General features: G+C 55.7%; 1 protein-coding gene across 1 annotated transcript in view; it reads left to right on the top strand.

The window, feature by feature from the left end:
• Positions 1–26,358, top strand: part of RNF220 (ring finger protein 220) — a 244,589-nt gene that overhangs the window by 186,965 nt on the left and 31,266 nt on the right. The window contains 1 exon segment of the mRNA XM_003482102.4: positions 22,043–22,175. Coding sequence (XP_003482150.2) covers positions 22,043–22,175 — 133 coding nt within the window.

Genomic DNA, 26,358 nt, shown 5'->3' with positions numbered 1-26,358 from the left:
GACGTGTCTGGCGATCCGAAGAACTTAAGCATAACCCTGTGAAGCAGGTGCTTTTATTCTTTCCATTTTACAGATGGGAAAATTGAGGTACAGAGAAGTACCTTTCACAAGGTATTCAGAGGACCTTTTTTATTCAAACGATTGATAAGAACATGACTTGTGAAACTACAGAGAGATTTTGCAAATGTACAAGTACATATAAAGTCGGAGCGTTTTCCCATTTGTAAGTTTCCGGGGGGTGTTTTTAAAGGCAGAGGGTTTAGGACATGTGGGAGTATTTGATTACATGAAACTTCAGAGTGAGAGATGGCTCCTCGTCTGATTAGACTCAGCTCCTCTAGTCCAGACTTGGGCAGTGGGCCACTGTGGGTAGCCCCACCAGGGCAAGGCCAAACCGCTCCTCTTTGAGATTGCATTCCTCGGAGTTCCCGTTGTGGCTCAGCCGTAATGAACCCGACTAGACTCCATGAGGACATGGGTTCCATCCCTGGCTCGATCACTGGGTTAAGGATCCGACGTTGCCACGAGCCGTGGTGTAAGGTCGTAGATGCAGCTCCGATCTGGCGTGGCTGTGGTGTAGGCCGGCAGCTGCAGCACCCATTTGACCCCTAGCCTGGGACCTCCATCTGCCGTAGGTGCGGCCCTAAAACAAAAATTAATTAATTGATTGATTGATTGATTAATTGATTGAATTGCATTCCTGCCTTAAAAACCACAACATGTCTGACTTGGAAGAAGTAATTCTCTTTTTTTTTTTTTTCCTTCATTTTTAAAAGTTTTGTTAAAGTATAGTTGATTTATAATGTGATAATTTCTGCTGTAGAGCAAAGTGATTTAGTTATACAGATACACGTATCCTTTCTTTTCAGGTTCTTTTCCCATATAGGTTATCACAGAATATTGGGTACAATTCAGAAGGGGTATTTTTTTTTTTCTTTTTTCTTTTTAGGGCCACACCTGCAGTATATGGAAGTTCCCAGGCTAGAGGTCTAATCAGAGCTGCAGCTGCCGGCCTACGCCACAGCCGCAGCAACTCAGGATCTAAGCCTCGTCTTCAGTCTACACCCTGGCTCATACCAACGCCGGATCTTTAACGCCCTGATCGAGGCCAGAGGTTGAACCTGCCTCCTCGTGGATCCTATACAGATTTCTTAACCACTGAGCCATGAAGGGAACTCCGAAGGGGTAAATTCTTATAGTCGAGGTCGTAGCTGTCACCCCTGCAAGAATCCGCTTCTGTGGTGCCCAGGAGGGCCAGAGGACGGACAGGGCTGGGAAGGAGGAGGGCTCCTTAGAGAAATCTTGATTTGGAGAGAAAAGCCCTGCGGGATGCTGCGCCTGCCCCCCCCCCCCGCCACTTAGCACTCCCTTCCCTTCACCCCCACACTCTCCCCACTTCTCTCACACACACCCCCCCTCCCTCTTCACCTGCAGTCAGGGCTGGGCTCCCGGCCTGCCCCATATCCAGGAAATGGAGCCTGAGAACAGAGGAGAACACGGGGTAAAGCCTGGTTCCCCCAGGAGAAAGGGGCCTTCCAGGGCGCGTGCAGGATGCCTCTTCTCAGCTGCATCCCAAATGGCTTTTCTGCTCTGCCTGGGGCAAATGCCTGGGCACTGCTGAGGCCTGGATGAGCCTGATGGAGGTGTGTGTCCCCAGATCCTACTGCCCCGCTGTCCTCACTTAGGCTGGTATCTAGAACAAAGAGCACCGGGAGGTAATCAGACAGGCTCAGGGGACATTCGGTCTCAGGGACAGCACTGAAGTTGGGCACAAGGTTGGGGCTGGCGTGGAGATGCAGCTCTGCAGGGGGAACTGGGGTTATTTGGGGAATTGAGGTTTTTTGGGTTTTTTTTGTTGTTGTTCTTTTTATCTTTTTAGGGCCACACCTGCGGCCTATGGAGGTTCCCAGGCTAGGGGTCGAATGGGTGCTGCAGCTGCCGCCTACAGCACAGCTCACGGCAACACTGGATCCTTAACCCATTGAGCAAGGCCAGGGATTGAACCTGGGTCCTCATGGATACTAGTCAGGTTGTTAACTACTGACCCATGACGGGAACTGCTGGCGGAATTAGGATTGATGGTGGTTTAGATTGAAGTTTAGGATTTTTTTTTTTTCCTCTTTTTGGCTGCACCCATGGCATGCAGAAGTTCCTGGGCCAGGGATTGGGCCTGAGCCACAAGAAAGCTCCTGAAGTTTAGGAGAGGAGCTAGGAGGTAGGGCCGAGTTGACTCAGAGGACTGGGCTTAGGTGTTGCTTCAGCGTTTCCCTAGAAACCACCTACGTCATGCAGTCTAGCTGAGTTCATCTGAAAAAAAAGGGGGGTGGGAATCCCGAGTAGTTGCCCTTGGCCTCCTGTCTGGGAGCTTTATGGAGGAAGTAGGCTGAGGGTAAGGGCTGGCTCTGGAAGGAGCAGCGTCAGGGGCCTCCAACTAGGGACCATATACATCAGGACCCTGCTGGTCAAGGGGTGACCAGCAGCAGCAGCCTCACCCAGGACCTCTGTAGAAGTGCAACATCCTGGGGTGGGCTCCAGAGCTGTGGAGCGCCTTCCTAGCAGGAAGGCCTGAGGTGAAAGTGGGAGAGGCCAAAGGGCCCTCGGCCCCCTGCCTGACACCCCCTCCCAGTGCTGGAGCCACAGCGACACCTACTGGCCACGGGCATCCAGGCCGCCCCCTCCAGGACATGTCCTGCCCTGCCTGGCCTCCATCCTGCAGCTGGCATTCCTGAGTTCTGGGGGTCCGGCTTCCCCAGCACGGCTGGAGCAGGTGTGGGATGGGCCAGGGCCTCAGGGTGGAGCAGGGCTGCGTGCAGGCTGGAGCTCCCGGGCCTCCATGTGAAGAAGGCAGGACGGGTGAGCAGGTGTCCTCAGGCACACAGTGCTCAGGTCACGTCCCAGCCCCAGTGTCCTCGCCACACTCAGCAGCACAGGACGAACGCTCGTCTGCCCTCTTCTCTTAGGGCCTCCGCCAGCGTGGACAGGGTGCAGCTCCCCGTCCCATCAGCCTCCTGCGGGTGCTGCAGTGGGATTTGAACCTGTGTCTAAACGACTCTTCCTGGAAGTGGACTTTTAAGAGCTATAAAAAATGAAAGTCAGGGGGAGTTGCTGGACTATTTCTGGTCCAGGGTGGTAGTTGCGGGAAGCAACTCCCAAGAGAAAATTCTAAGTCAAAGGGAGAGACTGAGGCTGAAGGGCAGAGAAGTAGGAAGATGGAGGCCAACCCACCTCCAGGGCAGGGTTCAGCTGACTCGCCCCATGGGGACTTGGCTGGTCCCTAGGGTCCCCTGGGCACTAGGCGGCTGGACCAGGGCCACCAGGGCCGAGAGAGGGGCCTCCTCTGGGCAGCAAGCATCCCCGCTCCCATCATTCCTCAATCTGTTATTGCTGGACCCCCCCCCAGCCTGCTCGCAGCTATGAGAAGGGGTTTGCCTGAGCCCTAAGTGACTGTGAGGGCCCACCAGTGTCTGCGTTAGTGGTGATTAGTTAAAACATCAGAATCTAAACAGTCAATTGATTCTAATAATGAATACTATGGCTCAGCTGTGACTGAGAGAGGGCGAGGGAGAGAGCGAGGGAGAGAGAAGACAGAGGGGGAGACAGGACTGGCAGAAGATCCCTGGCTCTTGACCAGCTCCTGACCCCCCCGGCCCGATGCGGTACCAGGGCTCATTTTGGCTCCTAATCCTCTGCGCTCACCAGACTTTTTAACAAATCCCATCACTGAGTCATGACAACCCCCCTATTAGTCTCCGTTTTACAGGTAAGAAAAGTGCAACAGGCGTTCCCATCGTGGCACAGTGGAAACGAATCCCACTAGGAATCATGAGATGGCGGGTTCGATCCCTGGCCTCACGCAGTGGGTTAAGGAGCCAGCGTTGCCGTGAGCTGTGGTGTAGGTCACAGACGCGGCTCGGATCCCATGTTGCTGTGGCTGTGGTGTAGGCTGGCAGCTGCAGCTCCAATTCGACTCCTAGCCTGGGAACCTCCATAGGCCGTGGGCGCAGCCCTAAAAAGACAAAACAACAACAACAAAACAAAAAAAAAAAAAAAACAGAGAGGTAAAAGCTCAGTAACACTTTGGCGAATGAACGGATAAAGAAATGAATGAAGTACCCAAAACTGAAATCCAAAGCCAGGTTAGCCTGACCCGGAAGCTCCGAGGGAAGCGGGAGCATTTGCCGAGACAAAGGAGGAAAGAGAAGAGCCCCACCCACACGTCTCTCCATCGGCTCGCTCCTCGGCCACCCGCGCCCCCCAACCCGGTTCTCCTGTGTCTCATCGGGAGCCCCACCCTCTCGTCTCTCCCTGTCACAAAACCTCCCTCTTTCACCCTCCCCAACACTCCTGTGTGCTCCTGTCGCCTGTCCCACTGGCCCCCCTAGGAAGCCCTCAAAGCTCACTTGGGAAGTGAAATAAACCCATCCACCCACCCCCACCCAACCCCCACTCTCTCCCTTGCACACTCCACCCCCCAACAAACACACACACCTCTCTCTCACACGCACAGGTGTCCCCTTTGGACCTTATCCGAGAACCAGCCCCCCCCACCCCGTGTTCTGCTGCTTTCTTGCCCCCTCCATGAATCCGGCCCCAGAGGCCCCCATCTGGCCCCTCTCTGGCTGGGCTTGCTCATCTTTGAACTGTGCCCAGATCTGGAAAGGCTGCAGGGACTCCCCCGCCTGGCAGGGAGGCAGGGGCTCTGGGCCGTCTCCTCAGTTGCCCTGGTGGGCACGGGGCTCAGCCACTCCCCACCCCCTCCCCAGGTCGGGCGCAGCGGCAGGGCGGCCAGCGCTGGATGGCTGTGTGTGCATTGCTATTAATCACCCCTCCTGGTCCGCTAACGAGGCTAATGCGGTAAGTGACAATAGCCCATCTTGGTTCCTGATTTAGGGGCTCAGGACGGAAGCTGGGCTCCTGGGAGTGAAGACGTGAATTCTCCACGACACTAAACCTTCAAATAAATCTCCTCCAGTCAGAGAAGCCCAGGGCACTAAATCCCACGCGCCGGTAATTGAAACCCTTAGAGCTTTCCTGGGTAGGGAAATTGCTGAGAGAGAGAGAGAGCAGCCAGGGGCTCCGGGGTGGCGGGGGAGCAGAGGGCTCTGTGCTGGGGGAGGCTGCTGGGGGGCCCTCTGAGCACGTGGGTATCTGCCCGTCCCCGTGGGTATGTCTGTCTGTCGGTGTTTCTAGACATGGGGATTTTACCATGCGGTGGGTTCACGGGGTCACTGCCCACCCTCTTCCCACCTAGTCTGTGCACACTGGGTATTCTTCTGGGACAGCCGTCGTGGAGCTTCCGTCTCTTGAGAGCCTCTGCCTTTTGAGACCCTTGTGGTGTCTGCCTCTCATTGACCATGAAGCCAAGCTTCATGTAGGCAAAGGGAATGTTCACCCTGACCTGGGTTGCCCACCTCTCTCACTCCACACCCCCCACCCACGCCCTCCGTCTTTCATGCTCCTTCCAGACAGTCTCCTGCAGCCTCTTCAAGTCCTCTTCCCATTAACTCGGTCACTCAGTCACTCAACAATCCCTCCCACTCTGTGCCAGAGCCTCTTCGGGGTCCTGAGTGCACTAGGGTGGGTCAGAGACCTTCCCTGCCCTCCAGGAGCCTGGAGTCTACCGGGGGCGACAGATGGGTAAACAAAGAGCTGCAGCCTTACGTGGTGTGTGCCGCCGTGATAGATGTGTAGACAGAGAAGAAATACAGCGCCAAGAAGAGGAATCCGCTTTCAGGGAAAGCTTCCGAGAGGAAGTATTGTCTGCGAGAGGTCTTAAAGAATAAATAGGAATTACGGGTTGCCCATGGGGAGATGGAGGCCGTGGGCATTATTGGCAGTGAGAATAAAACGTGAAGAGCTAGGTCTTGTCCAGCCAGAGCACACAGCATTCCTGGAGGGGACCCAAGGCTACAGAGAGACAGGCTGGTCAGGAGTTCAGGATTTGTGCTGTGAGCTTTGGGAGCCAAGGAAGGGTCTTAAGTCGCTAAACAGTAGGAGCTGATTTGTGTTCTAGGAATGTCCTTCTAACTGTGGAGATAGAAATGGACTAGGGGGAGAGAGGAAATTTAAGAGTGACGATGAGATGGTAATGCCAGAACGAGGGTCCTGGAGGAAAAAAAAAAAAAAAAAGATGGTTTGAAGGTACTTAGAAAGTAAAAAGAGCTACAGCAGGTGGAGGTCCCTGGTGGCTCAGCAGGTTAAGGCTCCAGCATTGTCACTGCAGTGGCTCAGGTGGCTGCTGTGGCCTGGGTTCAGTCCCTGGCCCAGGAACTGACACATGCTGTGGGCACAGCCAAAAAGGCAAAAAGAAGGGGAAAAAAACAGCTACATGGTGATTCACTGCACACAGGGGCCTGAATCAAGCTTAAGAGGCCAGATTGCTGATTTAGGAGTTCCCACTGTGGCTCAGCGGGTTAAGAGTCCAGCTAGTATCCATGAGGAGGTAGGTACGATCCCTGGCCTCGCTCAGCTGGTTAAGGATCCGGCATTGCCGCAAGGTGCAGTGTAGGTCACAGACGTGGCTTGGATCCTGCGTGGCTGTGGCATAGGCTGGCAACTGCAGCTCCAATTTGACCCCTAGCCTGGGAACTTCCATATGCTGCAGGTGCGGCCCAAAAAAAAAAAAAAAAAAAAGCAACTAACCACATTGCTGATTTAGGGAATTCTGTGGGTAGAGGTTCTACCCAATGAAATTGAAAAAGCAGGAAGAGGTCAGGCCTAGAAGAAGCTAAGTCTCATTTCAGACACGTTGAGCTTGAAGCATCTGTGGGCGAATCCAAGCAGAGAATCTGGCTGTAGTGATACAATAGGTCAGAGCTGCAGGTACAAACTGAGGAAAGGAACCAGAGCATGGATCACACAGAGCGTGCAGAGAGGGGAGTGGATGGTGAGGACGACAGCTAACGTCAGAGGAAGGAGAATGACTAAGAGCATGGGCTCCAGGAGTTCCCTTCGTGGCTCAGTGGTTAACAAACCTGATCAGCATCCATGACGACACAGGTTCAATCCCAGGCCTCGCTCTGTGGGTTAAGGATCTGGCGTTGCGGTGAGCTGTGGTGTAGGTTGCAGATGTGGCTCGGATCCTTAACCCGCTGAGCAAGGCCAGGGAGCCAACCCACAACCTCATGGTTCCTAGTCGGATTCATTTCCTCTGCGCCACAGCGGGAACTCTGAGGACCTCACATTTCTGAGTGAAGAAGGAAGTGAGATCAGCTAGTCAGAGAGAGGGGGCCAGAAGATGGGGAGGGGACTCAAGATGGTAAAATATGACTGGATTGTCTCTGCGAGAACCGGGAGACCGCTGACCAAGGGCATGGAAAGGGCCGCTTAGTAGCGCTGAGACTGGAAACTGAACTTCTTACTGGCACATGTCAGAACTTCTGCAGGCCGGTGGCTACAGCTCCGATTTGACCCCTAGCCTGGGAACCTCCATAGGCCAAGGGCGTGGCCCCCAAAAGACAGAAGAACCCAAAAAAAAGAGTATGGGCTCCACAATAGCAACGCCTGGATGGAAAGTCCAGCACCACGCTTACTGGGGAACCACGGCAAGTCACAGAACCTTCTCAGCTGAGGGCGGGTAGCACCGTGCTTGGCGCAGAGGAAGCATTTGATCAAAGTCACCACCTCCTTTCCTCCTCATCCACTCAGTTCCTTCTTAGCCGTCACATCTCAGCTTGTGCCTCTTCCTCGGAGAAGCCTTTCTGGATTCCTCTGAGCCGGATAAATCTCCATAGTATAGGCTCCGTCCCATAACAGCGTTCGCCCTCTTGGACACCACTGCACTTTTACATGAATCTGAAAAATTAATTGTTGTGGCCTGCGGAAGGTCCAGGACCAGGGATCAAACCCACAGCAGTGACAATGCTGGATCCTTAACCCGCTGAGCCACCAGGGAACTCCCTATATAATTACTTTATTACATGCCTCCTCACTGCTTTGTAAGCTTCGTAAAGACATAGATTTTACGGTATCCTTAGACCTTGGTGTAGTGTCTTAACACACAGAAGCCATTCAATACATAGTTTTTGAATTAATAAGGGAATATAGCTGCAGTATCCATCATATTTGGCAAATGATGACTATCAAGGGTATGATTAAGAGCAGTTTGATTGAGAGTAAGGCGGTGGGGAAGAAAATCAGACCGCAATGAGTTCAAAAGTGCTTAGCAGAGGAGTTCCCGCTCTGGCTCAACTAAATCAGCGCTGTCCCTGCAGTGCCACGATGCGGGTTCAATCTCTGGCCCAGCACAGTGGGTTCGATGACCCAGCGTTGCCGCAGCTGCAGCCTAGGTCCCATCTTTGGCTAGGATCCGGGAACTCCATATGCCACGGGGCAGCCAAAAACGAAAAAAAAAAAGTGCTCAGGAGATAAAGGAATGCGGACAGCAAGCAGGACTCTTTGTAGCATCTTACGTGGAAAGGGAAGCACAAGGAAAGGGCATTAACCGCAGGTGCCACAGGGAAGAGAGGAATGAGTTATTGATATGTCACGGGGGAGACTCGGGGTGCGTGTGCTGAGGGAGGGGAGCTTGCGGGGGCGGGGGGGGAAGGGGAGGACACCACAGCCTTCCCCAGGAATGCAGGCAGGAAAGGGATTCTAAATGCAGGAGAAAGGATTAAGCTGAAGCAGGAGGGCAAATACCTCTTCCACTGAAATTGGGAGGAAGCAAAGGCGTGCATTTGGGTCTGGAAGTTGAAGGAATTCATGCCTGAGGATTTCACATTTCTTTTCTTTTCTTTTTTTTTTTTTTTTTTTTTTTTTGAGGGCCACACTGGTGACATATGGAGGTTCCCAGGTAAGGGGTCTAATTGGAGCTGTAGCCGCCGGCCTACACCACAGCCACAGCAACACCAGATCCGAGCCGCATCTGCAACCTACACCACAGCTCACGGCAACACCGGATCCTTAACCCACGGAGCGAGGCCAGGGATCAAACCCACAACCTCGCGGTTCCTAGTCGGTTTCGTTTCGACTGCGCCATGACGGGAACTCCGAAGACCACATTTCTGCGTGTAGAAGGGAGTGAGGTCAGCTAGTCAGAGAGAGGGGACAGAAGATGGGGAGGGGGGCTCAAGACAGTAAAATATTACCGGATTGTCTCTGTGAGAACGGGAGACAGCTGACCAAGGGCATGGAAAGGGCTGCTTAGTCGTGCTGAGACTGGAAACTGAACTTCTTACTGGCACATCTCAGCGTGGTTTGGTGCTTCTCCCCAGCTGCGTTTTGCTGCCTGTGTGTCCGAGACAAATGGGAGCGTGGAGGGGTTGTGGAGAAGGCGAGAATAGTAAAGAGGCTGAGTCTGTGGGCAAGAGGGTGCTCAAGTGATGCACCGTGGGGTCCCCCGGCTGGAATCCCTGAGGAAGTGGCCTGGGAAGACAGATGAAGGAGAGCGAGAAGCGAGCGTGGTGGGTGCGAGGCCGTGAGAGGGCCAGGGGAGGGACATTCCTTCACAGAGCAAACTAGGTTGCTGGCAAGGCCCTCCAGGAGGAAGTGGACTCGGGGGGAAAGTAACAGGCGCTGAGGAGTCCAGGGCAGCGATGGGGCTTGGGGGACAGGTGAGTGTCTAGGTTCTTGATGCACGCGGAGCTGGGGGCTTACCGAGAGGAGGGATGCGCGGTGGTCCTTGACCTCAGAGCCTGAGGGGTGGAGAAGCAGTGGCCTGAAAGCCACTAAGGAAGACGCCATCTCCTGCCCTGAGGAACCTGGAGTTGGAAGCAAAGCAGCGGTCCCTGGAGAGGCCTGGAGGGAGGTGGTGTTTCCAGGGAATATGCCAGGTTTCTGGGGAAGCGAAGAGGGAGAGTAAAGGGAGTATCTAGGGCGCACGGGTGGAGAGGAGTGTACTGGCCTGGTACTCAGTCCCCGAGGGCATGATGGGAAGACGGTGGAGAGCCAGCTCCACCCGCAGCCTCTCTCCTGGGACTGCCTGCATCCCTGGCCCCCTGCCCCCAACTGGACGTCTCTCCTGCACCATCGACTCGGCAGCCCACCTCCCACCGCCTCGTCCCCATCCCGTCCTCACTTCCCTCCCTCCTCTTCCCACATCCCCTCCCCAGTTCTCTCCTCCCCAAACCCTCCTCCTGCCCTGCCCTACCCCAGCCGGCCTGAGCGAGCAGGAACCCCCTGCACCTTCGTTTCTCAGGTCACTGCTTGGCTAATGGGCTATTAATTTGCTCAATCGTCCCCTGTGAGGCAAACTCAATTTCTGCCAGCCAGTCGTCCCTCGCTGTCGACAGCGTGATTGATTGGAGGAACAGCTGTCACCGCCCGGCTGCCTGCTCCCTGCCTCCTTCCCTGCGAGGCCGCGCCACCCCTCCTCCTCGGGCCGCCGCCCTGCGCCCACGGAGGCAGCGCACCCCTGCCACCTGCCCAAGGATCTGTCGCCGGCAATGAAAAATGACAGAAATATTTAAGGACAAATAAGGTTTCCCGACGCAATTGAAAATGATTACAGGCAGCTACAGATGGGGCCAATCTGATGCGCAGCGGCAAATCAAATCGAATTTCCTTATCGGCGTATTATTTTAGGCGTTATCTGGCACGTTGATGCAGTTATCAATTCAATTTCAGCCGCCGGTCCGCTGTTTACTGTCTCGCCTTTGCTGGGAAAAGGTAAACATGCCCAGCCCAGCAAATTAATTTCTGGCTGAAGCCAGAGGCTGCAAAGGACTCTGCTCCGCGAGCCCCACGGCCCCCACCTTGGCCCCGGGCGCCGGCGGGCCGGGCTGGCAGGGCCCCGGGGCAGGCCAGAGCTTGCCCAGAGAGCAGACGCCCCACTAGCGGCCTGCCCCTGCCGAGCCCCAGCCCCAGGCAGCACTCGGGGCTCCTAGGAGGCTGAGGTGACCGCTGTTGGCTCCACAGCTACTGCCAGGGAGAGGTGAAGGTCTCCCATTAATTCCCAGCTAAAAATGACAAATTCATCTTGGACGACAATTAAATGAAGTCAGTAATTGATGCTAATTGATCTCCAGATGCGAGGGCTCCCCTCAGCCTCAGCAGCACGTGGCTGCCTTGCTCACTCTGCCCACCCCGGGCCTCCTCCTCCTCCTCCTCCTCCTCCTCCTCCTCCTCAGCTTTCCCCTCCTCCTCTCCTGGTCTCCGCGCACCCCCCTTGGGCTCTGGGGCTCTGGAGCCCACAGGGCTGTGGCCCGGGCCGGGCTAGCCGGCAGTGCCTGAGGCCCAGCAGCTGGCCCACCACCCGTCCAGCCCCGCAGGCACTTGTAATCCGTGTCCCGCCGTCCCCCCGGCCCGAGCCTCGAGAGCAGGTAACGCTGCCCTCCTCGGAGGGGCGGGATTTACTGCCCACAGCTGCCGAGGGTCCCCCTCCATTTTTATAAGCCCAGAGTCAGAGGCGGTGGGGGGTAAAGCACGCTTGGATTTACTTCAACAGTCCAGTCCTGGCATTTTGGCTCCAGGGCAAGGGCGAGTGTAGTGTGTGGGCCCAGGTATATTCGCTCGACGCTTGCGTAGACACGGGTGCTCAGATGTGTTGATCTCGGTGGGAAAAAATACCTGTGGGTGCCAGTGCCCACACGTGTGTGTGTGCGTGTGTCCAAACATTTGAAAGGATATGTGGGCATGTCCCTAAGTGGATATTTTCCGGAATCGGGCCCTTTTCGGCAGTTTATAATCAAGCCCAATCCCAGGGAACTCTGGGAGGCCCACCTGCCCCACCCCCCACCGGCCTGGCCCCGCACAGGATACTTGTCTGGAAGTTATTAGCTAAGGGAGGAGGGGAACTGAGTTGTGGCTCCGGGAGGGCAGGGAGATGCAGTCACGTTAGGGACAGCCAAGGGCGGTGGTGGGAAAGAGCTCTGACCCCTGAAGCCCTACCAGCCTCTGAACAGGTGGCTGGCACACCTGGCCCCAGCAAAGTCTCGGGGCCCAGGGTTTAGGTTCTGTGCCCAGGACTCAGTGGGCATGATGATGCCTTGGCCCAGAGCCCTTGGCTCCTGCTAGAGCCCCAGTCTGAGCCTAAACCTACCACAGGCTGACCTGCACCTGACTGTCTTGCCTCTTGCAGGTGTTTGCCACTGGCCACCCAAGAGCCATGCCTGGTTCCATGCAGCCCCCTCGATTGCTAGAGATAGTAAATAGCATCCATCACACTAGGGGGCAGGACACCAGCCAGGCTCTTGTTTCACAAGAACCTGGAGCTGGCAGGAGGCCGTGTGGAATGGGCAGTGCTACTCTGAGTTTCCGTCAGCAGAGCAGCGGGAGAAGGGAAGATGGCAAGGGCATGTGGACATGAACGTGTCACCTTATAGAGTCTATCAGAATATGTGTGTCACCGTAAGGGACCTGGTGCTGTGTGAGGGATCTTCCTATGGAAGGAAGAGGAGCAAGTGAAGAAAAGCTTACCTAGCAGGATAGAGGACCAGGCCAGACCAAGGTCAGTGTGGGCGAGGAACCAGAGAAAACGCCCGGACACCTCCTACCGAAAGTTCCTGGGGGATCCGCAAGGTCAATGATGGTTTATTCATTCATTCAAGTAGTAGCCATTGGGCGCTACTTTTACGGCTACTGTCCTCCTCCTTCGAGCCATGCCTTCTGCTAGATATGGAGCTATAGCAGGAAACAAGTTATTCCTTGCCCTCAAGACATGTTCAGTCTAAAGAGAGTGACAGGAGTTCCTGTCATGGCGCAGTGGTTAACAACTCCGACTAGGAACCGCGAGGTTGCAGGTTCGATCCCTGGCCTTGCTCAGTGGGTTAAGGATCCGGCATTGCTATGAGCTGTGGTGTAGGTTGCAGAGGCGGCTCATCCTGCGTTGCTGTGGCTCTGGCGTAGGCCAGTGACTCCAGCTCCAATTAGACCCCTAGCCTGGGAACCTTCATATGCCACGGGAAGCGGCCCTAGAAAAGACAAAAAAATTAAAATAAGAAAAATAAAGAGAGTGACAGACACATAGCAGGCCATTATATGACACTGCGTGACCAGAGGTAGTACAAGAGGCTGTAGGAACCCAGAGGAAGCACCTAGTGGGAGGAGTCAGGAAAGGCTCCCTGGAAGAAGGAATCTGGAGCCCTAAAGGAGGAGTAAGAGTTAGCCGGTCCATGCCAATAGCCTCTACCATATCCTTCTTGCTTGGCAAGCCCAAAGCAGAGACAAAGAGGCTTCTTTGGTTCTAAGTGACTCTGAACTGCTAAAAATGTCACCTCTGCCCCTCGACCACCAGCCACTGCCCTGGGGTCTGGGCAGGAGGGTGCACAGCTGTTCTCAGGGCATCCCTGGGTACCGGCAGCCAAGTATGGGCCACAGCTAAATACATGTCTCTCCTCTGCTTGCCCCGCCCCCACCTCCTCGACCAGGGATGCCTATTAATCCTGACAAATGATGACTTACGAACATGTAATGCAAACTGATTCATCATACATTCAAATCCGCCGCCCCGCCCCAGCGGGAGGCCCCAGCCAGACAAGTGTATTACACGGATAATGTATTTGACGTATTAATAAAACCAGCCGCATTGCTCCGGCGCGGGGACTGGGGAATGCCAATATACGATGACAGATCACATATTGATGAAATCCAGATGTTTGGAATCATAGTCTGGGGGCCTTGTTCATATTGACTGAAGGTAAAAATGCCGTCTGTCAGTATGTTAACTCTTCCCGTCCCACACGCAGCCCAGACGCCAGTCATGGCTTTCTGGAGCGAGGAGGAGAAGGGAGGGGATGAGTGAGAGGGGAGAGTGGCGACTGGGATGGATGGGGTGGGGCAGATGGCTGTCCTGTGGACACGGCAGGGGGAAGGGACACTTTTCCTGCCTGGCGCTCTTGACCTCTCAGCAGCATGTGACGCTGTCGATGGCACAGCCCCCTCCTTGAAATTCTTCCCTCTTGGCTTTGATGACATCACCGTATCTGCATCCTCCTCGTGGCTGGTCCTTCCGAGTCTTCGACGACTTAAACCACCTCCGTGTTGGAGTTTCTTGGGTACTGTTCCAGCCCCTGCTTGCTGGATACTCTCACCCCGGGTGAGCTCCCCGGCTCTTATTTATTCCTGGTAGATAGTTGTTGAGTACTTACCACACCCCAGACGTCGTGCTAGGCGCACAGGATGCGGCGGTGAGTTTCAGTCCTTGTCTGTAGGCCAGCGTCTCCAGTTCCACAGTTCGAGCTCTGGCTCCCACAAAAGGCCTACTCAGTTTTTTCACATGGTAGGTCTAACAACAGGTCCTCAAACCAAGTTCATCCGAAACTGGACTCATTTTCTGCCTCACCAAGCCCGCTGCACCTCCTCCTGTTCCGCAGGCCAGGAGTGGTCGACCACCTCGCAGTCGCTCAAGCCAGACAGCTTGGAGTGGCCCTTGGTCCCCACGTCCAATCCCCACTCCTGTCCATCTCCATCATCGTCGTCGTTGTTGTCATCACGTCACGAGCTAGTGAGATAAGCCTAGACGGCTTTCCCGCATTGGCTCTTGTTCCCATGGACCATTCGCTGCTTCTCACTCTTCTGCTTGACACTCTTCGATGGCTTCTCATTGTGTGATAAAATGTAATAATAACAGGCAAAATCATTCATGTAGTTGCAAAGCCGTTCCTCAGGACCTGGCCTCTTTGTGGTCAGCTCTCCATCCTCTGCCCTTCACGCTCCCTGTTCCAGCCACGCCGGACTCATCTCAGTTCTTCACTGGGGCCTTCTGCCCTGCCCGCCTTCAAACGCGCCGTCCTCCATCCGGGACACGACCTGTCCGCCACCCTTGCTTGACGGGTCCCTGTTCGTGCTTCAAGGTGCCTCAAATGTCACTTCTTCCACCTCCCAGACCAGATGATACACTCCTGCAGGTCCACGTCCTTCCCTTGTTCTAAGACCACACTGGGATGTTTGTTGCGTGTCTTTCCTCAGTCAGTTCCTAAGCTCCCTGCGGGCAGAGGCTGTGTCTGTCTGCTCATGATTGCAGGGCATCCGTACTGTGGCAGATCCAGCGTTGGTATCCAGCTGCCATTTGTCAATGATTATTGAATCATTTCTCAGGTGGGCGGGTAGGGGTGGATAGCTGGGTGTTGTGCTGTGGGTAAGAGCACTGACTCTGGAATCAGACAGATCTCTGCTCTGAACCTTCTAGCTCTGTCACTTCATTGTTCTGAGCTCCGTTTTCCCCAGCAGTGTGGTACAGTAGATAAGTATCTCTACCTCACAGGACAGTTGCAAGGATGAAACGAGACAAAATATGAGCAGCATAAACCTACAGCCTAACACATAGTAACACTCAACAAACAGTTACTATGATTAGGGGTTCCCGTTGTGGTGCAGCAGAGATGAATCCGACTAGGATCCATGAGGATGTGGGTTCGATCCCTGGCTTCGCTCAGTGGGTGGGGGATCTGGTGTTGCCCTGAGCTGTGGTGCAGGTCGCAGACATGGCTCGGATCCCGTGTTGCTGTGGCTGTGGCGTAGGCCAGCAGCTGTATCTCCGATTCCACCCCTAGCCTGTGGGAACTTCCATATGCCATGGGTGTGGCCCTAAAAAGACCAAAAAAAAAAAAGTTATTATGATTAATGGATGGATAATGGATGGATAGATATATTGACAAACAAACCAATTAACAGATATATGGGTATGGATGGATAGGAAAATGGATAGGAAAAGGGCCAGGGTACCCACTGAGTGGTAAACAATTTTTTCTTTTTCGGCTGCAGCCATGGCATATAGAAGTTCCCAGGCCAGGGATCCAATCCAAGCCAGAGCTGCAACCTACACAACTGCAGAAGCCCTGCTGGATCCTTCACCCTGCACCTAGCCAGGGGTGGAACCGGTGTCTCCAGTGAGACAAACTGGATCATTAACCCACTTCTCCACAGGGGGAATTTTGTGGTACAGAGTTTTGATCATAGCAGGGAAGAAGCTGGATACAGGACAAGCCTAGGCTGGTATCAGGATGGAATAGATACAGGCACAAACAACAAACTCTGCCGGTGTCCTACTAGAGATAATAGTGACTCAAGGAGTTCCCGTCGTGGCTCAGAAGTTACTGAACTTGATTAGGATCCATGAGGATGGGGGTTTGATCCCTGGCCTGGCTCAGTGGGTTAAGGATCCAGAGTTGCAGTGAGCTGTGGTGTAGGTCGCAGACGAGGTTCAGAACCCATGTTGCTGTAGCTGTGGTGTTGGCCAGTGGCTTCAGCTCCAATTGGACCCCTAGCCTGGGAACCTCCATGTGCCGCGGGTGTGGCCCTAACCCCCCCCCAAAAAAAAACAGCGTCTCATCATTTGCACGCAGACCTGATTTAACTAGAACCTCACAAAAGTCCCGGAGTTTATTATTAACCCTGTTTTGCACAAGAGAAACTCAAACTCCGAAGCGTTCAATGGTTTGCCCAAAGTCTCACCGCTAGCAAGAGGCAACGCTCTTAAGCACGACTTGAAGGGCGAGTTCCCATTGTGGTTCAGTGGGGTTACGAACCCAACTAGTATCCAGGAGGATGCGGATTTGATCCCTGGCCTCACTCAGTGGGTTAAGGATCCGGCGTTGCCGTGAGCTGTGGTGTAGGTCACAGACGTGGCTTGGATCCTGCATTGCTGTGGCTGTGGCTGTGGCTGTGGTGTAGGCCAGCAGCTGCAGCTCTGATTCATCTCCTAGCCTGGGAACTTCCATATGCCACAGGTGCAAGCTTAAAAGTGAAACAATAAAACAAAACAAAACATTGCTTGAAGGCTCTCCTGTGTCTTGGTCACTAGGAAATGGAAGCCCTTCTATTGGAACTGTGAGAGGGAGGGGCAGGACACACGTGTGTATGCACAAACTTCCTGTGGCACGTGGAAGTTCCTGGGCCGGGGATCAAACTCTCACCACAGCAGTGACCAGAGCCGCTGCAGTGACGATGCTGGATCCTGAACCCACTGCACCAAAGAAACTCCACGCACTCATAAAGTCCCAACCTCATTTGCTATGTGTCTTTAGAGCTACCCTCCTCCTCATTTTAACCCTCCCCCCTCTTAAATCAGACACCAGACAGTCAAGCTCTGCCTTTTGTGGTCTCTGTAGAGAAAAGATAATGGATTTGGACTTCGCTGTCTGAACAAGCAGAGCAGCAGGAATGGAACCCACAGGCAACAGAACAGGACAAACCCAAAGGGCCCAAGCTGGAGAAGCAATCACGCGGTGGGGAGCTGCAGGGTGGGACAGCGGGTTAGTGACCTAGGAAGGGTGGGCTTGCTTTCTCTGGGCAGGAGACCTTCTGCCTCCAGGGCCCAGTTCTGCAGGAGGCCTCACTGTGGAAGATGGCAGAGGAGAAGCAGCAGTGCCAGCCCTTGAGCGGCTGCTCCCAGTGGTGGCAGTTCCCAACAGAGGGGGGCAGCAGAGAGCCGATCTGGGACCCCAGGTCCCCGGGGTCCTGGATCCAAGGCTTGAGGGCTGGACTGGCCCGGCCCCAGCCCAGGCAAGGGAAGAGCTGCTTGGCTTGCCTGCCCTCCTGGCCGGCCTGGCCCCCTCGCAGCCGCAGTGAGTCACTCCCTGCTGGAGCCTGGCTGCTGGCTGGTGGCGAGGTGGCCTGGGAGCCCAGCAAGGGCCAGGGAGCCTCTCGGCAGGGCCCGACTCCGCGCCGACCCTGCGGAGTCACCTCTCTGCTCCTCGAGCTTGCGGGCAGGGGCGGGGGGGCGGGCACGGGAGGCCGAGGAGAGGGTCGGGGCCCCGCCGCTGCCCGCGCTCCTGCCGCTTGCGGGGCTCCCCGCGGCGGGCCCGGCGGCGAAGTGGAGCTGGCAGGCGGCGGCGGGGGCGGTAATGAATGTGGACGGGCCGCGGAATGAGCGATCCATCTCGGCGCGGGGCGGGAGGGGGCCGCGGGCCTGCCCCCCACACCCGCACACACTCAATCAGGCGCTGTCAGACCTCCGGCCGCCTGGCATTTTGGTGAAGAATCTCTCAGCTAAAAATTGTTGTCAGTCCCATTTCCTCGTTATCAGTGCAAGGGCCGAGGCAGCGCCCGGGGATTAGCAGACGCGGCGAGCGCCCGCACCCGCCATCCTCTGCCGATAACACTGGGCCGCCCGCCTCACCTCCCCCATTCATCATCTTTAGCCCTGACAGCCGGCCCCGGTCCCTGTCCCCGTCCCCATCCCCGCAGGCTTCCCGCGTCTCCCCAGGAGGCTGCGCAGCCTGCCTCCTGACCTCCCTGGGGCGCTAGGCCTCCTGGAGAGAGACGGGATGCCGCCGAGGCCCCTCGGCCCTGGACCCACCTGTGGCAGAGGGCTTGGCCAGCCGTGGGCAGGGGAGGGAGGCAGGCGGGGGGCAGGTGTGAGGATGTTGGCGAGAAGATGCTTCCTGACAGCCTGCCCCTGGTGGGCTCCGTCTGCCCGCGGCGATGCTGGCTGTGGTGCGAGAGCAGGGGTTCTTGCCTCAGAGGGGCAGCCCAGCTGAGGTTTTCCGGAGGCCTCTCCAGCCTGAGATGGACTCCCAGATGCTGGGAACGTGGGAGGGAAGAGCCAGAGGAGGCCTCCTCCCCGGCCTGGGAAGAGTAGGGGGTTGAAGACCTCATCCCCACCCCCCGAAAGACCACAGCCCCCCGCCTCTTGGCCGTCCCCAGCGGTTTTATGGCCCGTTTTATGGCCACTGTAATGGCCCAGGTCAAAAGCTTCAGGGAGCTGTATTCTGGGAATTATGCAAACGAGGAGCAGGCCCAGGGCCAGAGTATGGATTTTGTCATTAAACCTGGGCAGGCCATGTCGTTAGTGCAGTAAAACCCACGTCATGACCACAGGTCTCAATATAAAATTATAGGGAACACAGTGGGGGAGGGGAAGCAGGGGGCCCACGGCCATGCTGACACCTGCCACTCCAGCCCCGGAGAAAACTGGAGTGGGGTGAGGGCATAGGTCGCGGGTCCCCTCTTCTGATCCCCGTGCATGCAATTCCTGAAGCGGGGAGCCAGGAAGAGGGCCCATTGTCCTGATAGGGAAACTGAGGCCAACCCAGAAAAGTATAAGATCCCTGTAGCAGCAAAACAAACGAGTGGAGGCCAGGTATGCGGGGCAGCTGATGCCTGCTCCCATGCAGAGGGAGGCTCTGGGCTCTAGGAAGTCCTAAGAGGCAGACTTGGTATCCCAGGCTAAAAGGGGCTAAACCCTGATACTTCCACCTCCGCTCGGACTCCACACCCTAGACCCTACTCTTTCTCCAGTCTCGTATCTCACCATTTCCCCCCTTATGCCCAAGATCCTGCCCCAATGATCCGTCTCCACAGCCTTCATCTCTCCCTTAGTCGTCCTTCACGTCCGCCAGCCAGCATGTCCTCCCTCTCTGGCCCTTCCTGCCCCCCTCAGCACCGCAAGCCCATTCATGCCCCCTCAGTCTTGACCAGGGCTGGGATGACTGCAATCACTGACCGTCTTTTTTGGCTTTTTCCTGCTAGTTTGTGATCTCCTTGAGACGGAGGATGTGTCTTCTTTATGTCTGAGAACCAGTTTCTCCTAAAATAGTACCTGATGTAGAATAAGTGTTTGATAAATGTCTGCTAAATGAGTAAGTAAACGAAGCGATGAGATCAAAGGCCAAATGCAGGGATCCCTTCGCGTTCTGAGCCTCAGTTTCCCCACCTGTAAAAGAAAGATAATGGCCTGCAGACTTTCTGAGGTTCTCACTCACCTCGGAGATTCTCTGGCTGAATGAAGTTAGAACGAGCCTAGAATCATCCTCGCCTCCCCAGTCTCAGACCAGGGCCACATCTGCTTCTTTTACTCAGAGCTGCTTTCCAGCTGTCCCCTGGGCGTCTGAGGCACAGCCACCAGGGCACATGAGCAGTAGGGCCGCTTCCCCTCCTCAAAGACCCGGCCACACTGAGCAGAGCCGTTCCTACCCAGCCATGGCACACAGGAACCTCCGCAGCTGCCATCCCATCCCCGCAAAGGTCATCTGGTTTCTGGGACAATCAGCTCTTCATTCCTACCTCGCCTTCTTCTCTTCCTGTTCTCTGCCTCTTGCTTCATCACTGAGCATCTAATCTATGCCAGGTCTGTTTTTAATTGTCTAGATAATAAAGATGGCTAAGAAATGGCCCCTGGGAGTTCCAACTAGTACCTGACGAGTCGACACTAACGAACCTGCCTAGTATCCATGAGGATGCGGGTTTGATCCTTGGTCTCTCTCAGTGGGTTAAGGATCCAGCATTGCTGTGGACTGTGGTGTAGGCGGCAGACACGGCTCGGATTTGGCATTGTTGTGACTGTGGCGTAGGCTGGTGGCTAGCTCCCTAGCCTGGGAGCTTCCATATGCCGGAAGTTCAGCCCTTAAAAAGCAAAAAGAAAAGAAAGAAAGAAAGGGTCCCTGTCCACAAAAAAGTCAGTTCATTCATTCATTCATTCACTTGTTCTTCTAAGCAAATGGAGCACTTCTAAGGCACATCTTATATTTCATTTCTTTGATTAAGCCTTCTCTTTTGTCCTCTCTTCAAAACACACACCCAGAATGAATTGCTCCCTCCTCTGAGCTCTCAGATGACCCAGTCTGAGCATTCAGGAGAGCCGTGATCAACCTCAGTCTGGTGTCAAAGTGAGTTCTTGTGTTCATTCTGAACTGGAAACTCCCTCAAGTCTAGGGTTACTAGATTTAGTCAATAAAAATACAGGACATCGAGGTAAAATTTGAATTTTAGAAAAGCAATGAATAACTCTTTTTTGGCCATGCTCATGGCATGTGGAATTTCCCCAACCCATGGGTGGAACCTGTGCCAGAGCAGTGGCCCTAGCCACTACAGTGACAATGTAATCTACTGCGCCACAAGGGAACTCCAGAAAAACCAGGAATAACTTTTTCTTTGCCACGCCCACGGCATGTGGAAGTTCCCAGGCCAGGGACGGAACTGATGCCACAGCAGCCACCTAAGACACTGCAGTGACAACGCCAGTGCTATACCACAAGAGAATCCATGAATAACTTTTCATATATCCTGACTAGGGTTGCGGGTTCGAACCCTGGCCTTGCTCAGTGGGTTAAGGATCCGGCGTTGCCGTGAGCTGTGGTGTAGGTTGCAGACGAGGCTCGGATCCGCATTGCTGTGGCTGTGGTGTAGGCCAGCGGCTGCGGCTCCGATTCGACCCCTAGCCTGGGACCCACCATGCGCCGCCAGTGCAGCCCTTAAAGACAAAAAACAAAACAAAACAAAACAGACAGGACTTGGTGGTTAAATGAATGTGGGGGGTGGGGAGAGGAGTGAAGGGGCTGGGGGCAAGGTGACATTTCCTGGCTTGGGTGACCAGGTGAATGAAGACAGGTGTCTTTCACTGAGAAGAGCGTTGCTGAGGGGGCAGTGAGGCAGCAGATGTACTCGATTTTGGATTGTTGAGTTTTAGATTCTTGGGGGACAGCCAGGCACTGAGGTCCATTAGGCATGTGGATACATGGGTCTGGGGAACATAGGATGAATCCGGGGTAGGGAAACGGACTCTGGAGTCCACAGGGCACCGGCGGGAGTGAGGACCACGGAATGAACAAGCGGAGCCGCGCAGAGAGAGGGGAGGAGAGGCCGTGGATGGGCGCGTGGGAAAGAGGGAGGCGCTGGAGAGACCGCCAGCCTGGCAGCCCCCCAGGGCCTTTGTGGTCTCTTCCACTTGACCGTGAGCACCTCAAGGGCAGGGACTCTGCTAGGCCTGGTCCAGTGTGGACATGAGACAGTGTTTGCTGGATGACTGCAGGAGTGAATCCCCTTTCTCCCTCCTTTCTCGCTCCTTCTGCTCCGGGGAGGGTGACCGCAGTGAGGGAAGCAGAGACAGAGGGGGCCCTGGACGTTCTAGGTGATGGTGTGATTAAACCCAGACCTGCTTCACTAACGTGTGAAATGAAGTGATCAAGCTTTGATTGCACAGAGCATTGATTGCGTCCAGATAGATTTCCGAGAGGGGCAGCTGGCTGGGGAGGTGCCCTGCACGGCCATGGCCTCCGGAGCTACAAATCGGAGGGATGAATGTGGGCCCTGAGGCTCGCCCTTCCTGTAGGCCGAGAAGCCCCAGGAAGCCCTGGGAGGCTGGGCTTGGAGAGGAGGACTGGGACGTGGGTCTCCCTCCGTAGACTGGCCCAGCTTACATGTCTGTCTCTTCTTCCCTCACCAGGTAAGAAAAAGGCAGCAGCATTGTTTGACAGCCAGGCCCCTATTTGCCCCATCTGCCAGGTCCTGCTGCGGCCCAGCGAGCTGCAGGAACATATGGAGCAAGAACTGGAACAGCTGGCCCAGCTGCCCTCCAGGTAAGCCCCTGCCGGGAAGCCTGCCTGCCAAAGGCCTCCACCCAGGTTCTGGCCACCAGGTCCCAGCCTCTGGGCAGAAGGCAAGGCCCGGCTGCCATGCTCCACGCTGCTTTCCATCCTCAGACCCTGGTGCTGCCTTTCTCTTCTTGCTCCATTTTTTGGAGATGTGAGGAGAGTGAGCCTCAGTCCTTTTGGGTCCAAGAGGGCACAAGAGGAGCTGGAAAGGGGAGGAGCCACTGCCACCAGCCCTGCACTGCCAGGCGGAGCCTCCGGGCAGAGTAACGGAAGCAGGGACTGGGCCTGGCAGCCCCACCAGAAGTGCAGCCTGGGGCTGCCACCCAGGGAAGACAGTACCACCTTCTCTGTGAGTCCCAAGGCCTGAAAGGTGACAACCTTGAGAACGTGCCCGAGCCTGTCCCCCTGCTCTGCTTCACCTCCCTCGTCCGTGCCTGAAGGACTGAGCAAAGCCTCCTGTAGGGCCTCGTGGAGGAGCCAAGGTTATCAAAAGGAGCAGGTGTAACAACTTAACACCAAATCTTAGCAGTTTAAAGCAACTGTTTCAAGATGCTTGTGGAATCTGTGGGGTCAGGAATTCAGATGGAGCAGGTGGCTTGTGTCTGCTTCACCATGTCTGGGGCCGAGCTGGGAAGATTTGGTGGCAGGGCACTGGCGGGGGGGTGGGGGGTCCTCTGGCTCCTTCATTCGCATGTCTGGGGGTTGATGTCGGCTGTCAGCTGGGACCTCAGCCGGGCTGTACCCGAAGCACCCACACGTGGCTTCTCCTTGTGACCTGGGCTCTTCACCAGGGTCAACTGGGAGCCGTCGTGGCAGGGTCGTCCAAACAGGGGGGGGCCTGTCAGGGACGATGGGCGTGAGCTGGGTAGGCAGACGGCTGGACCGCGGCTGTCTGTAGCGTGCTAAGCTCCGAAACAGCTAACTCATAGCGAGCCAAAAAAAAAAAAAAAAAAAAAAAAAAAAAAAAAAAAAAAAAAAAAAAAAAAAAGCAAATGTGAAAGCTGGACCACCTTTTATAACTGAGCCTCAGAAACGACTTAACGTCACTTCCACTGCACTCTCTTAGTAGAGGTGGTGTTAGCCCACCCAGATTTCAGAAGAGGGGATACATTCCCCACCTTTTGGTGGAGAAGTGGCAAGTTGCCAGTACAACGAGCATATGGGAGACCTGGTGGAGCCATCTTTGGGGAATCCAAGGGAACAGATGCCCCAGGACTCCCAGGGCGGCCCTTGTTCAGTTCAAGTTGCCAGATCTGAGTGACCCTCCTTCGCCCTCACCTAATCCCCCATGCAGGGTGCAGGGGGTCCAAAGGGGACTCAGAACTGGTCCCACCCTCAGAAGCTCATGATGTGAGAGTGAGCAGAGCCAGGCATGAGAACCCCAAGGGCTGGGAGATGGCTCCGTGTACAGAACGGGAGGCAGCAAATCCAGCACAGAGCAGAGAAGGCCTCCTGAGGGAGGAGAGGCTTCTGCTGAATTTCAAAGGACAAAAACATTAGTGATGTATTGCTGTGTTACAGATTCCTCCAAAACCTCATGGCTTAAAGCAACAAACGATATTTCACGTTTCTGTGGGTCATCAACTAAGAAACAGCTTAGTTGGATCCTTGTGGGTAGTTGTGGCTTCTGGCTCAGTGTCTCATGAGGCTGCAGCCTAGATGTCCGCCAGGGCTGCACGTCGGAAGGTCTGACTGGGGCTGCAGGGCCTGTTCCCAGGAGGGCCTCACCCCCATGGCTGTTGGCAAGAGGCCTCAGTGCCTCAACATGCATGGCTCTCCGTGGGGCTGCTTGAGTTTCCCTAAGACATGGCAGGTGGCTTCCCCCAGAGGAAGTGATTCAAGGAGCGAGAGAGGAAGCCACACACGGTGGCTTCTACTACATTCTGACCTACTCACTGGAAGCAGGTCACCAGGTCCAGGCCACGCTCGACAGAGGAGGATTAAACACCATAAGCGCGGAGTTCCTGCGGTGGCGCGGCAGGATCCACGGTGCCTCTGCAGTGCCACCACGCAGGTTCTATCCCCGGCCTGGTGCAGTGGGTTGAAGCATCTGGTGTTGCCGCAGCTGCAGCATAGGTCCCATGGGCAGCTTGGATCTGATCCCTGACCCCGCAACTCCATGTGGCAGCCCCAAACAAAACAAAACAACACTATACGCTCTGCCTCTTTAGGGAAGAGTATCAAAGAATTTGTGGGAATACTTAAAATTTCCACAGAGGACTCTCCTGCTGATGATAAGAATAATCCAGTTGAACACAGTGCGATAAGAACTTTACATTGTATTAATTTATTTAAGCTTCACAACCGCCGGAGATAAGTGTTAATGCCATTTTACAGATGAAGAAACTGAGGTACAGAGAGGTGAAGTGCCTTCTCCAAGATCATACCGCCTGTAAAGTGGTAAAGACTCAGAGCCAAGCAATCTGAGTGTAGAGCCCATGCTCTTAACCGCTGCCCCCTCCCTCCCACCCACTCCCGCAAGCCTAGCCCAGAAGGGGGCCGCGGGGAAAGGCCATCCTTCTGCAGTTGAGGTCCCTACTTGGCTTTCCAGGAGTGTTTCTGGGTAATTTGTTCCCGGTGGAGACTGTCTCAATGGGAACGGAGAATGGAGGCAGAGATGGAGGCCCCGCAGACCCTGCAATCACAGCGCACCCGAGGGGGCTGCAGAATGGGGGCCCAGGCTCTCTTCTGCCTCCTCAGCAGGTGTCACGCTACAGCCTAGTGGCCCGGTCCCTCCGCGGCTCGGGGCCTCGACCTCTGCCCAGCGCCGTGTTGCAGCCCCACCCCAGACCCCGCACCAACCCCTCCTTCCCCCGCAGCCTCTGGGGCATCCTCTCCTTCCCCCGCCGAGCCGTCGCACCTGCTGCCCCGCCTCTCACGGTTGTCTTGCGTCCCCCACTTCTGCGCCCCTCGCGTCCAGGCCCAGCCCAGCGCCCCCTAACCCCTGGCACGTCCCCCCTCCTCAAGCCAGTGTCTGACAGCGGACAGCGGGATCTGCACAGCAAGTGAAATTCCCGTCGGATCGATAAAGCCGAAGCGCTGGCGGCGACGGGTCGATGGTTTTATCTGTCTCGGCCCCGCCGCGCCCGGCGCGCTGACAGTCCGACCGGCCGGCAAAGGCGTTCAAGGGCAGCCGCGCCCGCCGCCCCCCCAGGCCCCCCCCCCGCCCCGCTGCGGCCGCTGCGCCCACCGGACTGCAGCCTGGACCCGCTCGCCGCCGCCCTTGTGATTTATCTGGATTTTTAATTGGAAAAAATTTGCGAATTAATTGATTTCAGGAACTTGCCAATTAACATTGTAATTGGGTGCGTGATAAATTCCCAAGGAACGTGTCAGCTCCCTCCGGGCTGAGGGCCCAGCCTGGGCCGCCCCTGCCCCGCCCCTGCCCGCTCGCTGGCAGGCGGGAGGGCAGCCGCCGAGGTGGGCGCAGAGGCCGCGCGGGCTCCCGAGACCCCTCCCTCCTCCTCCTCTGCCGTCCGCTCCAAGCGGAGAGGGGCCTGCGAGCAGCCATTGCACAGACGGGGAAACGGAGTCCCGCACGAGGGCTTGTGTGTGCCTCGCTCAGAGAGCTCTGGGCAGAGCGCAGATGAGGGCATCCTTCATCTCGGGGACGCGCGGGGGTGGGGGGCGGCGGCGGCGTCCTCTCCAGCGCACCAGTCTCCCCTTCCCCTCCCGTTCACGCTCCCTTCTCGGCACCACTCCCTTCCCTCCTCTGCCCCCTCTCTCTCTTACCCTGCCTTTGCCCTCTTTCCGGTCCCTCAGCCTAGCCAGCTCCTGAGCCTGTGGATGCCGCCACCCCGGTGCCTCTCCAGCATCCTCCCACGTGATGGGCCCCAGAGGAGCTCTCCTGGGTGGGCCTGGTGTTGTGCAGTCTGCTCCCTTCTGCCCAACAGCGCAGAGAAGGCCCCCAGAGCAGGCCACTATTGCGGACACACCCAAGGGCTCACACAGAGGAGCAGGCATCCCAGCTCCCAAACTAGGGCTGGCTGGTTTTCAGGCACAGGCGCAAACATATGGACATAACATACAGGCACACACACACTTTCATGCCAGCACACACAGATGTGCGCTCACACCTAATCCCTAAAAGAACCACTTCCCACAGATGCTCATTCCCACCAGCACGTGGGCACACCGACTCGGGAAGAAGAGTCAGAACTCCTGTTGG

Source organism: Sus scrofa, chromosome 6 (assembly GCF_000003025.6).
Source record: "Sus scrofa isolate TJ Tabasco breed Duroc chromosome 6, Sscrofa11.1, whole genome shotgun sequence".
NCBI lineage: Eukaryota > Metazoa > Chordata > Mammalia > Artiodactyla > Suidae > Sus > Sus scrofa.
The sequence above is the reverse complement of the archived record's forward strand: the minus strand, read 5'-3'. Positions and strand labels throughout refer to the sequence as shown.